Source organism: Dipteris shenzhenensis, chromosome 17 (genome assembly GCF_047967505.1).
Source record: "Dipteris shenzhenensis isolate YYH24624 ecotype China chromosome 17, Dip_SZ_1.0, whole genome shotgun sequence".
Classification (NCBI taxonomy): domain Eukaryota; kingdom Viridiplantae; phylum Streptophyta; class Polypodiopsida; order Gleicheniales; family Dipteridaceae; genus Dipteris; species Dipteris shenzhenensis.
Genome location: NC_141612.1, coordinates 56,420,900 through 56,435,785, shown reverse-complemented (window position 1 = coordinate 56,435,785; position 14,886 = coordinate 56,420,900). Strand labels below are relative to the sequence as shown.

The following is a 14,886-nucleotide window of genomic DNA, read 5'->3' as shown; positions in this document are numbered from 1 at the left end:
AAGTTGTTTAGGTTGGCCAATTAGTAGGTGTAGCCAACTCAACAAAGGGCTTCCTAGCAAGAGTAACCCTCAATAGCATTGGGCTCCGCAATATTTATATCTACAAGTTGTAAAAGAGGACATGTGGGCATAGGAGGATACGACTTGCAATGCTTATCCTAGTGCAAGCTACGAAAGCCTATGAGAGACAACGATAAGATTCTACTGCAGAGGGTTCAATAGAGCTCCCATTGACACCAAACCTCAAGTGTGTTTGTTGCAAGTGATAGTACACTTTTGGAGCTTCTTTTGTATAGATGTATGTATCTATAGATGAGATCCACTTTCTCTATATATTTGTGTATTCTCTTTCTGATATGAAAATGTTCCCCATATCTTCTTGCATCTACACAAGTCTTGAAACGAGATAATTGGGTTTTGTATTGGACCGACTATAACATGTTGTATTAGCTATGCTATGTTACAAGCAAGTTAGGTCTGTTTCTCAATAATACTAAACAAAGTTGCTTATCCTCATACTTTGTGCGCACACAATTGCAAGTGTCAACAGGTTGCTTCATTGTTGAGGGACCGGTTCAGAAACGAAAGCATCCAAGCAAAATAAGTATAAAACTAAAAACTGTCCTTTAGAATATACAATCTTTAATCATTAATAGCTTCTATCCTTGTGCTTTGGCACAGAGACCATGTATTTAAAATGTGTTCTGCAACCTCTTCAAAACTTAACCCAACTTTGAAACAAAGATACTGTCAGCTCAAGATGCTACCTGATGCTGCAATTTCTCGGCATCGCGCCCATGCACTGGAACAGCAGTCCCATAAACATGAAGTTCTCGTACAATTGAGCATCGTCCCATCAATTCCAGGCATGAAGTGTTCCGTCCACATTTACGCAAGCGAAGCAGACCTACTAAAATATCCTGACAATGGAGAAAGCCACAAATACTGAACTCCAAGAGGCCATTAAGTATTTAATGAGGAAGTTGAGAAAGAGGTCCCTGTGAGATGCAAGAGACAGTACAATGAAAAGTTTTGAGTTCCCCCCACCCCCCCCCGCCCCGCCCATCCCCCCCTTCCCCCCCCATCCCCCCCTTCCAAAAAAAAACAGGCCAGGGAACGAACCTGTTGTGTGTCCTCATAAGACAAAAATGTTCCCACCCTTCATTGGCTGCATAATCCCGCCGCACAAGCACCACTTCTTCGGGTTTTATTTTATGGTGGATATCCTAAATTGATTTGTAAAAAATCTACATTCAATCCTCTGCAGATTCAGTAAAGAGAGAAAAAATGGAGGTACCACACAAGTTGTCAAAGCTGTAAGCGTAAAGAGGCACACCTGAATACCAGCCTCACGTGTTCTCACATCCCAACACTTCAGTCCCAAATCTTCCATGCGTGCAAGTGCTAACTCCCTAAGGTTTCCTTTCTCAACTCCAGATGTCACAAGAGCATCGGTATGTCCCTTTGGATACGATAGATGCGAGTCCATGGAGGAACAAGCGACAGCACTCTTGCTATCAAATCAGCAAGCAGCTCTGGTGGGTAATTCCTGTATCTGCAGCCAATCACTAACATAATGAAATTGAGATCTTTGAAAAAATCTTTGTAAAACATTACAAATTATTCCATTCACAAAATGATGACTTAACCTGTAATGGCCTTTCATCACGTTCTTAAGTGTTTCCCCCGATCATGACTTCAACTGCAGCGGCCTTTCACCACATTCTCAAGCATTTATAGTCATGCTTTATCAAATCTACCTTTCTATACAGGTACTTTGCTGCTTAATTTCATGTCCAGAATAGCCATTTCTTTGTCTTGTCCCACCGTCAGTAAAGCCTTTAAATAGCTGAGGCTTTTATTATTTCATTAAGGAATCCACATATTATAATAAACCCAAAGAAAGAGACTATCTACGACCCTGACTGAAGGGTGGTGTCCTTGCTGAGAAGGAAGGAGCTTCTACATTTAGGTGTGACACGTTAGGCTTGCAGTGTGGACAGGAAGGATCAGGACTTCGGGTCATGTACACATTGTCAGCTTAACCGTTCCAAAATTGATTTGAAAAGTGAGATTCCGAGCCATTTGGTGGCCAAGAGGAACAGAGCTGAGACCCACTAATGTCAGGGATTCAACAAGGTGGTTTATGATTCTGGCAAATCCACACAAGGTGACAAAGTGGAAACTGAAGGATGCACCTGCACTATCCATGCTTATAAGTCAATTGCTGATGCAGTAATTCCCACCTCCAGCTAGCGGAGAAGCAAATGAAACATGGGAGATCTTGAATGAGCTCTATGAAAACAAGACTGCAAGGAGGATGATCACGCTCCAGAATCAGTCGTTCACCCTAAAGATGGAGGCAGATGAGTCTGCACATGACTACCTTGTAAAAGCGAAGGTTCTCAAGGATCAACCAGCGGCAATTGGCCATAAGGTGAACAGAAACCAATTGGCCATGCTATTGGTCAGTAAGCTTCCAAGGAGCTATAGAGGGTTGGCGACAATCATTACATCTGGAGAGGGTCCATTTTTGCTTCAGGACGGGGCTCCGACGAAGCTATACGATGCAGAGAATGTAAGGAGAAGGCCATTATGGCCAAGGGCAAGCATGGCAAGGGTAAGCCCCAGAAAAAGAATGCCAAGGATTCTTCAAAGAATAACAGGATCCTTCAGATGGTCAATGCAAGAGAGAAAAAAAGAAGACATGCTTTTATAGCCTATTTTGCAAAGGACTACAAGAAAACGGAGGCTGACCACGAGAAGGACAGCAAACCAAAGAAGGTTGACTCAGGCAGAACAGCCATACATGGTAATTTAAGAGCTTTTCTTAGTGGTTGCTAGATAAACTTTATAGACCAAGGTGTGACAATGATCATGGTAGACATTGAAGAATGGTCCACAGAACTCGACTTTGAGGTAAGGGTGGAATTATGTTTCTCAATCACGGACCTAAGGATGAGGCTAGTACCAGGAGCAAGCTATACATCACTCTCTGTGTGTGTGTGTGTGTGTGTGTGTGTAGAGAGAGAGAGAGAGAGAGTCATGCATAGTTTGCGCCTCGTACCAGAGTACATGTATGTATGACATGCGTGCGCACGCACTTACACACACACATGTGTGTGTTATAGAAAAGATAGAGCGGTGGAGGTTGCTTGCTACAGCCAACGCTCCTTGCAGAAGATACATGAGACAGAACCCATAAATCACACAGTGTCGATTTCAAATCCAACTTCTTGCCGTGATGTGTGCTATTGTAGAGAGATAGAGAGGTGCACACAATAAATGAACAATGCTATAGAAAGAGAGAGAGAAGCAGTAATACATTCTTGTCCAAGGATGGACCAAATCATATAAAAAATATGTACACATTGTACCATCTATCAGCAGGGTGCTGATTAGATGTGGACCCCTGTGTCACCCAGAACCGTTCTCCTCATGGCACCTTTAAGACACTTCAGCCTGCGTCACTCTCCTAGAGCTTCTGTGGGCTTCATACTAGTACCCTGCAAACGCACCTCCCTGCCTGCTCCTCTTGACCTCCTTGCTGCTGTGTAGGCAGCCCGATGGTGATGCACAAGACTCTCGTTATTCCGTCCTTCCTTGCTGCTGTGTAGGCAGCCAATGATGAAGGCCTTATGCTGCTGTTCTGGATCTCCTTGCTGCAGCATTGGCAGCCCAAGTTGAGGCACCAGGAACCCTGAATGGTGGAATGCGGAATGACCCCTTGGGGGCCCTTTTATAGGGCTGTAGCCCTACAAACTTGGTCGACTTTCCTACAGACTGGGTCGACCCAATCTGTAGATCTCCTGCAGCCAACCGAACTGAACCTGGCCTATAAAAGGCCCCAGAAACTGCTCCTTGCCGCCTTGTGGCAATCCTGCATACCCTTCCTGTCTGCTGCGTGCTCCTGCACTCCTGCATCAGCTCCAGCCTCTGCCCATCTCTTTGCGCAGTCTTCAGAAGCTTCTCCAGCATACTGTCCTGTCTGCAGATCCTTGCAATTGCTGTTCCGACCTGCAGTTCACCTCCAGAAAAGGCGCCTGTCTGCCGCGTGGCACTTCTGATCCAGACACTTCTCTGCTGCAGGTCTCCAAACCACTGATCGACCAGGGCTTCTCCAGCATCCTGTCCTGTCTGCAGATCCTTGCAATTGCTGTTCCGACCTGCAGTTCACCTCCAGAAAAGGCACCTGCCTGCCGCGTGGTCCAGACACTTCTCTGCTGCAGGTCTCGAAACCACTGATCAGGTCCTGGCCTCTGCACAGACTCTTGGTGCAGGTCACTGCCTTGTCTGCAGTTCCACTTCTGCCTTTTTCCGAGCAGCCCATGCTGCTGGTCCTGGTTACATGTTTTGCCCATGGTCTCGGCCCTTCTTGGTGCAGCTCCCCCATGCTCTTCCTCATTTGGGGGCTCACAGATGGGGAAGTGAAAACCAAACTCCAACATGTCAATGTGTGTGTATGCACACGCGCGAGTGGGATTTCACCTCAAAATACAAAGTGTGTGCGCGTGCGTGCGTGTTGCATAGAATGGTCACTGCCCCACTTGTGATACCCCATATGACGAGAGTAGGAGGAAAAGATACCTCCATAGAATGGGAGCCTGAGAGGCTGCCATGTGCGAACAAGATACTTGAAACATGCTTTCAGGTGAGGGGTAGTTAAGCTGAAGCCTAGAGTGAGCCGATCCACCTAACCCCATCCTAATTGCAACTCATGCTATGACGCTAGAGTCATAACAGTATTTATGCCACATGGGCAATCAAGGTGAAAATGGCCCAACATCGAGGCTACCATGGCGACAGCAGTACAGCTGACATGTGTCACATCCATCTCCTGTGAATGGTGTGGCAAGCTTCTGTCCGTTAAAGCATGGCTAGGCTACTAGGAGGACCACCCATTGTGAGCGCTCATAGAACGGACTAAGGTGGATCTCGTACCTTACGTTAAAAGCAGTAGAGAAGGGCCACGTGTCGTGCCAAGCATGTAGGTAGAGTGCATGGACAGGAGCATTCAGCAGCCTTCCTTGGAGCCCGGATCAGGTCCACAGGCATGGGGGACTGCTGCAGTCCAGCAGCAGATCTGACTCAGTGCGGAGGAGCATGAGCAGGAGTAGGCTGGGACATCCAGCCGGAGCAGCAGTTGATGGGAGCAGGACAGGGCTATTCATAGCCTCCTGCAGGTCAGCCAAATCAGCAGCAGGTAGGCCGACGACTGGAGGGGTTCCCTGCCTATTAAAGCAGCCCCTTTTGCTCCCTCTCCATTGACCGTAGTTCCAGAAGTCCTTGGTCTCCCTCTGCAGCCTTGATGACAAATCCGCAGTACTTTAGAGTTGGTGAACAGTCCGCAGCAAGGCTCTCCATCCAGTGGGCAACGGTTCCTGCTCAACAGGTTAGGGTATTGGACAGTACCTACAGATTGGGGTTTTCCAGCAGCCAAGAGGAGCAATGATCAGCCAGCAAAGCTCCGCACAAGGCTTTCTTTGTTCAGAGCTCAAAGAGCTTCACCATAGCCACACGGTGTGTGAGGACAGCAATGCATGGTCCATTCCAGCCGGTAGGCGGTTGTGGACACACTCAGCATCCTTGCTCTTCCAGCAGGGGCACCCATCGAAGTGCCGCTACCATCTTCCACCAACATTGGGCCAGAAGTAGGGAAGAAGTTTAACCAACCCTTTCTTCCAAGTGACCGGCATACATTGATTTTGCCAAGCAGTATTAATCATTCGCAGCAAAGGCATTTTCAACACATCCCAAAATGCCAAGAAAAGTTTCACCGTGAGACCATCCCAACCAAGAGATTTCCATCTACCACAAGATTTAACAGCATCATTTAGTTCTTGTTCAGTGAAAGGAGCTTCCAAATCCAAGGCCTGTGCCGGAGAGACAATTGAAATGACATGCTGTAATAATTTTCCCCTTGCTGTAATAACCTCTTGTAAGGGTAAATCTGCTTTTCCAAATTGAGAAGAAAAATGTCGAACACAAGTTACAGCAAGCTCTGCCTTGGAAGAAGTCCAAACTCCATCTGGTAACAAAACCTTGCAAATATTTTTAAAAGACCTTCTGTAATGCAGCCTTTTAAAGAAGGCTTTAGAGGAGCATCCTTTATCCAAAAATGCTCTCTGTCTTGCACGTGTTTCCCATTTAGCTATTTTCCTATTGTCATTGCATTGCAGATAATATTTTGCCTAACATAAAATCTGATTTTCCTAATAAGAAAGATTCTTGAAGTGACTCAACTCTGTCAAAGACTGACACTGAGATTTTGCCTGAGCAACATTATCCCTCAAGGTCTTCATATAGCTTTTGCCATAACTACGAATGACAACTTGCATTCGTGTAACAAAGGCTTCCCACGCAAAATCAATACCAATGGTAGCATGTCGAGATAGTAGCTGAACCGCATCTTTAACCAGATTCTTGTATGCTTCATGCTACAAATAATTGTTGTTGACAAGGAGCAATCTTCTTTGAACAAGCCTATCATCAGGAATCTCATGGAGAGCAATCCTCAACCACAAAGGGGCATGATCAGAATGTGTGAACGTGTAGAAATTCGCTGGTTGTATAGTCCCCCCACTTGGCTGTTAGCCCTAGTACCAGAGATCCCCTAGGCAGTGAGCTGGGTTTCTCTGGAACAGGCCGGTTCTTTCTTTCAGCCTTTTCTGATTTTTTTCCATACTCAGCACCTTTAGGGCTGCTGTTTTGTATGAAGTCTTTTAAGCATTAATAGAAGGTTTTTTTCTTTGAAAAAAAAAAAGTAGCATCTGCTTGTGCTGTTCATCCACCATAATCACTTCAAAGAAGCCCCTAGCTGCATAATGCACTTTGCGAACAAAACAACCCCCCAAAGTGCGTGTCAGCCAATTTCCAACATCTCCTGCAACCGGCATTCTTCCTAGGAAAAAAATAATAACTGCATGCTTGGCATACTCATGCACCGGATCGACAATATCTTCTACTTCCACCATTATTCCAACTGTGGGAGTAGGATCCTTCCAATCCTTACATGTATCATCAAAACCTTCATGCATCACATCATAAACTAACTGAGCCTCCAAAGAAACATGCCTGGGGTTGTCTTGACCCAAATCCCGCTTTTCCCTTTTATTTATGTATGTCTTCATAGTAGTCATTGTATTCCAACTGTGGGAGTAGGATCCTTCCAATCCTTGCGTGTATCATCAAAACCTTCATGCATCACATCATAAACTAATTGAGCCTCCAAAGAAACATGCCCGGGGTTGTCCTGACCCAAATCCTGCTTTTGCCTTTTATTTATGTATGTCTTCATAGTAGTCATTGAGCGAAAAAGGAGAGGTAGGAAAGGAAAAGAGTGTTGAACACGTTGAAGGTAAAGGGTAGCAAGAGATAGTGAAAGAGGATAGTGACTGAAATAGAGCGTAGAACAAAGAGAAAGGAGCTAGTATTTATGAGATTGAAAAAGGTTGGAACAAAGAAAGACAAAGAAATGCTGATGGCGTTAAAAGGGAACGAAGGAGGAAGAAAAAGGAGAAAACGCAGAAAGGTTCACGACAAAGCTATGCAGAGGGGCCCAGGATGGCGGTACAGTATGTACGGAATCCGTACATACTATACGGAGTAGTACGGCAATGTACGAATGTTTAATGGGATCTCCAGCAAAAAAACGAGGGCGAGAAAAGCAGAGCAGATGTAGCGCTTGGGCTCGTGGGCTGATGCAGGAACCAAAAAATGGCACCAGAAGCCACGATAGCTCGCACACGGGCTGGGCTGAAGCAGGTCCGCTCCTCTCCTCCTCTCTACCTCACTCACACACACACACACACCACACACACACACACCACAAGGAACACAAGAGTCCTAGATCTCTACGTCAATCTCCCATTCTACCTCCGTGGGATGAGGTTCTAAGCTGTCCCATGGTGATCCACAATAATGTGAGAGACAGATCTTTAGGTATCCTGAGGCTTGGATGAAACTGTCCTCGCTCAAGTGGAGGAAGTGCTCTTTGTGGAAAGCCATCTAGGTCACGTGTGGCTGCGAAGGGGATATCCATGTCCTCGGTATGCATACCTGCCATAGGTCATCCCATACAATCTAATGGATCTCTTGTTGTTAAAGGCCAAAGAGGGTAGGAGAAAGGGGGTACCTTTGCTTCACCTCAATGTGTGGTGCACACTTTGCTTGTAGCTCTCTCATACAAAGCCATGATTGTCCATATAAATCATGTGCAATAACTAAGGCTCGAAGTCGTGTGATGAGGCAAGCTCATGGTATTGAACCAAAGGCCTTCCAAAAGTCCACAAAACAAGCATATACTCTCTCCTTCCTACATCTAGCCTCCGCTCTAAGGGTGAAGATGTGATCCAATGTGGATCAATCTCGTCTGAAACCTACCTGGCCACTTACTTGTATTCTCATTCTCTCGGCATGCTCACTGATGTGTATCAAGACTTGACCCATAAACCTGTAAGAAGTGCAGCGGAAATGAACAGAAGAGAGAGGGAGAGAGAGAGAGAGAGAGGGAGAGAGAGAGAGAGAGAGAGAGAGAGAGAGAGAGAGAGAGAGAGAGCATGCCTCACACACACACCACACTGAGAAGGAGAGAAAGGCACAAGAGAACTGCAAGTGATCTCTGGAGAAAACCCCACTACAACTGGGGGAAAACCTCTGCAAATACAAGCTGCTCGAGAGCTCGCTCAACAACCACAACGAAAAGGAGGCACAAGGAGTGGAAGGACTGCTCCACAACCCTGCTCCTCAGGTGCTACACTGGGTTGGCTTTGCTCCTTCACCAGACACCGAAATGAGCTGCCCAAAACACAAGTGGGGGGGCCTATATATAGCCCCCCTAGTCGGTGAGCAAGGGGCAGGACCAACATATGTACCAAAAACATCTCTGCATCTAAGTTACATGTGGGTCCATATTCTGCATTAGAGGTACCATTGATACTATTGAGAGGTACTTCCATTGGCCTAAACTTCGCAAGGAAGTTTCAGCCTTCGTTCAACAATGTGTTGTATGTTAGCACATTAAAACTGGCATAAGTAAGGCTGCTGGTCTTTTGCAAAGCCTTTACTTATAGGTGGGGACATATTACAATGGATTTTGTGTCAGTATTCTTGAGGTTGGTCTGTTTGAGTAGATTTTCATTGTTGTGGCCATTTTATCCTGTAAAAAAGAGTTTTCTACTCTGAAACAGCAAGATTATTCATCAGGGAAATCTTTAGGTTGCATCGGTTGCCAAAATCTATTATTTCTGATAATGATGGCCGTTCCATTAGTAACTTTTGGACATCCTTATTTGAAAACCTTGGAACCAAACTAAAGTTTACTGCAATCTTCCATGCTCAAGGAGATGGTCAAAGTGAAAATGCCAATCAAACCATAATCACCTTAGTTCGAGCTTACGTCCAAGATCAACCAAGAAGATGGCCAGAATTCTTACCTACAATACAGTTTTCTTATAATAATACTCTACATACTTCCAGCAAGAATGCCCCATACGAGATCATGTATGGCCAATCTTTACCCACTAGTAACACACTTGGGGGGCAATTTTCGCAGCTGGCCAGGTCATTGTGCAAGTAAAAGAAAATATCAAGATGGCCCAGGTTCAACAGTCCAAGGCAGCCAAGAAGTTTATTATGATAAGGATGATTGGGCCTTAATAGCAAAAGGATCAAGTCAGTGAAGGGAAGTACAAAATATGTCAAGCTAGCACCAAAGTTTTGTGGTCTATTTTTCAGATTTCTGCAGCCTTGTATCTAGAAGAGGGATCCCAAGCATATGATTTGAGACTACCAGCCCATTGGCACATGAAGACCGTCTTTCATGTGAGCAAATTGAAGAGATACCATGGTGATATTTCTGCATTTTTAGATATTCAGCATCAAGAAGAACCTGAACTTGAAGATGGGATTGAAGTTCTTACTCCAGTATAGATTGTGTACCATCAAGAGAAGACTACTCGTGGAAATAAGAGATGTATACATCTACTGAAGTTTAAAAACCAGCCAGCTAGTAATGCGCAATGAATGGAAGACAAGTTCTTTACAGATTTTCCACAGATACTCGCAAACTATAAAGAGCTGATCAAATGCAGAAGAAAAAGAAAAAGCGTACACGAGAAGAAACAAAAGATAATCCAAAAGAGGACTTTGTTAAGCAACTAACAATCCCCAATTTCTGGGGCAATCTAACAGCCAATACAGCTTACAGGCCAGCCACCTCAGCCAAACAAGTGGCCAGAAAGACCAGCTGGTCTGGCCGACCAGAACTGGCCGACCAGCTAGGTCTGGCCTATAAAGGCACAAGCCCCCACACTCCTCTAGATAGGACAGGACCTGCAACTGCTCCTCATCTCCGTCATCCTTTGCTGCAGCCCCGCCTGCTCCATCTACCTCTCCTCTTCAGATCTGCCTTCTCTCTGCCTCTCCTGGCTGCCTCCTCTCTGCCTTCTCTCTGCCTCTCCTTCCTGCCTCCTGGCTGCTGCCTCCTCTCTGCCTCTCCTTCCTGCCTCCTGGCTGCTCCATCTTCTCCTCTAGATCTGCCCCAACTTCTGCTCCTCTGCTCCAGATCTGCTCCTCTGCTTCAGCTCTGTCCCTTCTGCTCCAGATCTGTCCTTTTCTTCATCATGTTGCTATTCCAGATAGCCTGAAGGTTCCTTCCTCAGAGCATGCTGGTTTTTCAGCCATTTCCAGGGCAGCTCTAGCCTTTCATCATCTCCGTCATCATCAAGCTACACGGAGGACTGCGTTACGCTCCCTCTGCTGCTAACTTTTCTACAGTTTCTCTACATGGAATCATCTTTCTAATTCATCTCAGCCACGGTCCTTCCGACACTACGGCTTGAGGTTCTTGTATTCAGTTTTTCATATTACCAAACAGGCACTATGTTTTTCATATTACCAAACAGTTCCGTTCTTCAGTTGTGTCTGAGTATCGTCTATTTTTGATCCACTGCAAACCCTATCGTTTCTCTATAGACTTTTGCTCATCAAAGCAGGAAGGATTGTCATGCCAAGAGAGATGATTATTTTTGTTAATTACTAGTCATTAGAACATCATTACATTAGGCGTACGTTTGTATTTATAATCAATCAAGCGGTGAAGTATATAGTGACAGTTTATAAAGGATAGATTGCAATTTGTGTAGGGTAAAAAAGGGGTAAAAACCATCTCAAGATGCATGAGAGATCATGTAGATAGATAAAACTGCTTGTGTCATTCAAATGGAATGTTTCTATGACGTTTTTGACAACCACTTAGAACCTGTTCAAAATTTTAATAGACCATGTGTCATGTCCTTCAAGTTACATATGTTAATCTTTTGTATTGTTATCACTTGCAGGCGGAGCTACATGAAAAGTCTACTTTCTTCATGAGGATGTAGTAGCAATATGCTTTCACCAAAAAGATGCTAGAAAGAGTTCAGTCAAATCAGCCTCTTTCCATTTTCCCAACCCCACCAACAGTCTCGAATATAGAAGATGAAGAATCCGCTAGTCTGATTATTGCTCAGGATTGTGATAGTTGCAGCTTTGGTATTGACACTAAAGATTTTGTTGCTGTATTTATGCTTGCCTATTAACATCCATACCACTAGTTCCATTTTGCAAATATGTGTTTAGAAGAATCACACTGCAGAGTGGTTTGCTGCTTGGAAAAAATCCCCACTGCAAATGGTACCACTAGACTACATAACATTGGCCAATGATTATTAATAAACAAACCCATGAGTCTAGGTCCTAGGAGTAATAGGAAAGGGAAGTGTCACGGGACATGAAAAGTGATGTAAAGTATCTTTGTAACTCAACCTACGCTTAACCCGAGGTTAACCATGGTTAAGTCTTGTAATGGTTTGGCCGTGAGGGACTGGTTAGAGGAAGTGCACACTTCCTAGAAGTTCCTAGGGACAAAGTCTAGGTGCACCACTAGGTCCTAGGGGCAAGGCAAAGGATTTAAAAGAGGGGTCTAAAAGTTGGGCCCAAGGACAACCAACGTTGTCCTTGGTATGGGGGTTAGGACTTAATGAAGGGAAAAATGGCAAGGAGGAGGTGCCATTTGTCATGCATGTGTATGCATGCCCTTCCCCCACCTTCCATCTCTCTCCCCACTCTCCCAGAGGTGTTGGACGTTTTTCGTTGTTCTTGTGCAATTTTTTAGCTTTTTGAGCTGTTGCAAGCCCGTTTTGAACCTATTTTAGCTATTCCGAGGCTAGTACACACTGCTAGGAAGTGCCAGAAGTCATTTTTCAACTTTCTGAAAATTTTTGTGCAGTCTGTAGGGACGTCCGTACGGCTGTACAGAATCCGTGAGAACGTGTACGACTGCCTCCAGCAGGTGTCCGGAGTTGACTTTTCCTATGTTGGACCTTTCTGCACGTGTTTCTGGTTGTGTGGTGGCTACTGGAGCTCTTCTGGACCAGTACAGGCTGCAGGAGGAACTTTCCCTACTGCTTTTGCTCTCCTAAGGTGGCTGGAGGACTACGGTCGATAGGAAGCCCAAGCAACAAGTCAATATCTAGCCACATACAATATCACTCAGTATAATCCTAACGGGACCATTATTCTTTTTTTCTGGGTTTACAAATCCATGCAAACAATGTCTCAAATTAGCTTCAACCAACTTGACTCGCAAGTTGCTTACCCACAAAATATTACTGAATTTGATATCGATACGGCCCTTGCCATTTTTGACTCCACTCGCCCTTCTGCTCCCTGCAATCCTCAATCCCACCCCTTTTCCTAAAGATTTCTAGGAAGATACAAAAGAAGACCCGCATGATGACGATGAGTTGCCTCAAGAGACACCTCTCAACGAACAAACTTGGTTCAAGGTAGTGGTTCAAGGCAGTCAGCTCTTCCAAGTGCTGGAAGATATTACCGACATTAGCAGGTGGAAAGGAAAACTTCAGAGTTTAAATCTCACGTTGACAGATGTAATGGAGGTCTGCGCACTCACTGAACTCATTGAACAAAGTTTGCGACCATGGAGACTCGCCAATCCAAGGAAGTATCGCAACGGCTAGAATGAACCTCTAATGGAATGCACCCCCACATCCGATATGGATGCCAGACTCCAACCAGAGTGGTAGCTCCCATTTTCGCATCACATAGCTTATGGGCAGACATATTTTTGTGCCGTATGGGACCACCAAGTTAATCCTGCCCATATGCCGCTTAGACAAAGATGAAAGTGGAAGGATTTCAAGAAAATGCAAGCCTCGGACCTCAATGTCAAATACAACTTCCTGTAGTTTAACTTCGCTCAAGTCGACACCTCCCTCATCCTCGCCACGTAGATGGAAGAGTTCAACACAACTTTTGCAGCCATCCCTGATCTAGCCATGGTCGCTACCAGCTTTGTTGTGATCATTTTGTTACGCCACATACCGGAGTAGGAGCCTACCATGGAAGAGCGCTCCTAGAACCTCTGCTTTGAAATAGTTCTGGACCTCAACACTAGCCCAAATTCTGCTAGGTTTTGTGGCTTTAAGAATCTTCATGCACATCATATCTAGACATTCGAAGATCTCCACAACGCCCACTTTTGGCGCTACTTTATCCGTTTTGTTATATCTCCCACCGACTACTAGATTGCCACCTAACAGTGAACAACACTCTCAAATCTGACATCATTCATTAAATTGGATCGATGAATGGATCAAGAATAGGAAGGGAGCCATGTTAACCATGCTAGCAGTTAACGATTATTCATTGAGGGTTGTAAAGCATAGTGAATAGGGAGAGGATGAGTGGAAGGATATTCCCAAGTGGTTGTAAAAAGAAGAGAGGGAGAGAGAGCTAAGAGAGAATAGGGTTGGCCCTCCCTTCAAAAGGTGACATGTATAAAAGGCAAAGTCTTTGACTTTAGTCTTCATTTTTGTATACACACATTTGGAATGCAAGCTCTCTTTCTCTTCCAAGAGGTGTTCTCTTGTCTTCCTTCATAGTGTCTTTGTGATTTCCACTCTATCCTCCTTCATTCCCCTCTTCTCTTTTCTTCTCCCTTCTCCCCTCCCTTCTCCCCTTCACCCTTTCTTCGTGTGGGATCGCATCGCTTTTCTCTAGTGCCATATTTGATGCAAGAGATACCAAACTTCAAAATGTTTATTGAAGGGTACATAGGTAGCCTCTACAGGTTCATGTTTTTGTTAGAGATGAAATTCCCAACATGCAATATATGATGAAATTTAGAATGAAGACGTGGAAAACCCAAAAAGGGAATTGGACTATGGAAGCAAGATCTTGATGGTCCTCCTATGCTACCAAAAGGAGATCCCACGTGCCATGCCACTTTTTTGAGACTCTCAAGGATCAAATTGTCATCATGGATGGTTTAGAAGTACCTTAGTTTTTGGAAAATATATATAGAAAGAAAAAATGTCAACCCATCCTTCAAAATTTTCATTTCTCCTATTATTTCATACAGGGATGACATTACAAATGTACTTGATTCAAATGGTAGCATTAGCAACAACACACAATTGCATATTGGGAGGACATTACAAATGTACTTGATTCAAATGTAAATTAGCAACAACTCACAAATGATGGATGGTTTTTGGCCCAAAATAGATTAGTAGAAGTGGAAGATGATTGTGTGGTCTTAGTGGTGATTCATGTGTTGTGGGGGTCTTAGAGAATGCTGAAGGAGACTCCACTCCTCACTAGTCCTTATGGGAGCTATGCACGCACGAACCATCCTCAAGTGTCACACTTGAAACCTCCAGACTGCTGCAATGTGGCCCCAATGTGGCTCCATGAGAAAAAAGGGGAAGTGGGAGAGGGAGGGAGAGTAGGGATAGGAAAGATAAGAAAGGCATGAAGGAGGTAGAAGGTGTAGCGGGCACAAGGACACTAAGAGGAAAACAAGAGAACATGAGAAGAGGGAGC

At 44.8% G+C, this 14,886-nt stretch overlaps 1 protein-coding gene across 1 annotated transcript; it reads right to left on the bottom strand.

The window, feature by feature from the left end:
* Positions 1–772: 772 nt before the first annotated feature.
* Positions 773–1,862, bottom strand: LOC147892344 (elongator complex protein 3-like). The gene is made up of 4 exons (XM_087387843.1): positions 1,650–1,862; positions 1,337–1,555; positions 1,123–1,226; positions 773–920 (listed from the first exon to the last, which is right to left on the bottom strand). The coding sequence occupies exons 2-4, from the start codon at positions 1,487–1,489 to the stop codon at positions 911–913; spliced, it is 267 nt and encodes an 88-aa protein (XP_087243969.1). The 5' UTR covers positions 1,490–1,555; positions 1,650–1,862; the 3' UTR covers positions 773–910.
* Positions 1,863–14,886: the final 13,024 nt, after the last annotated feature.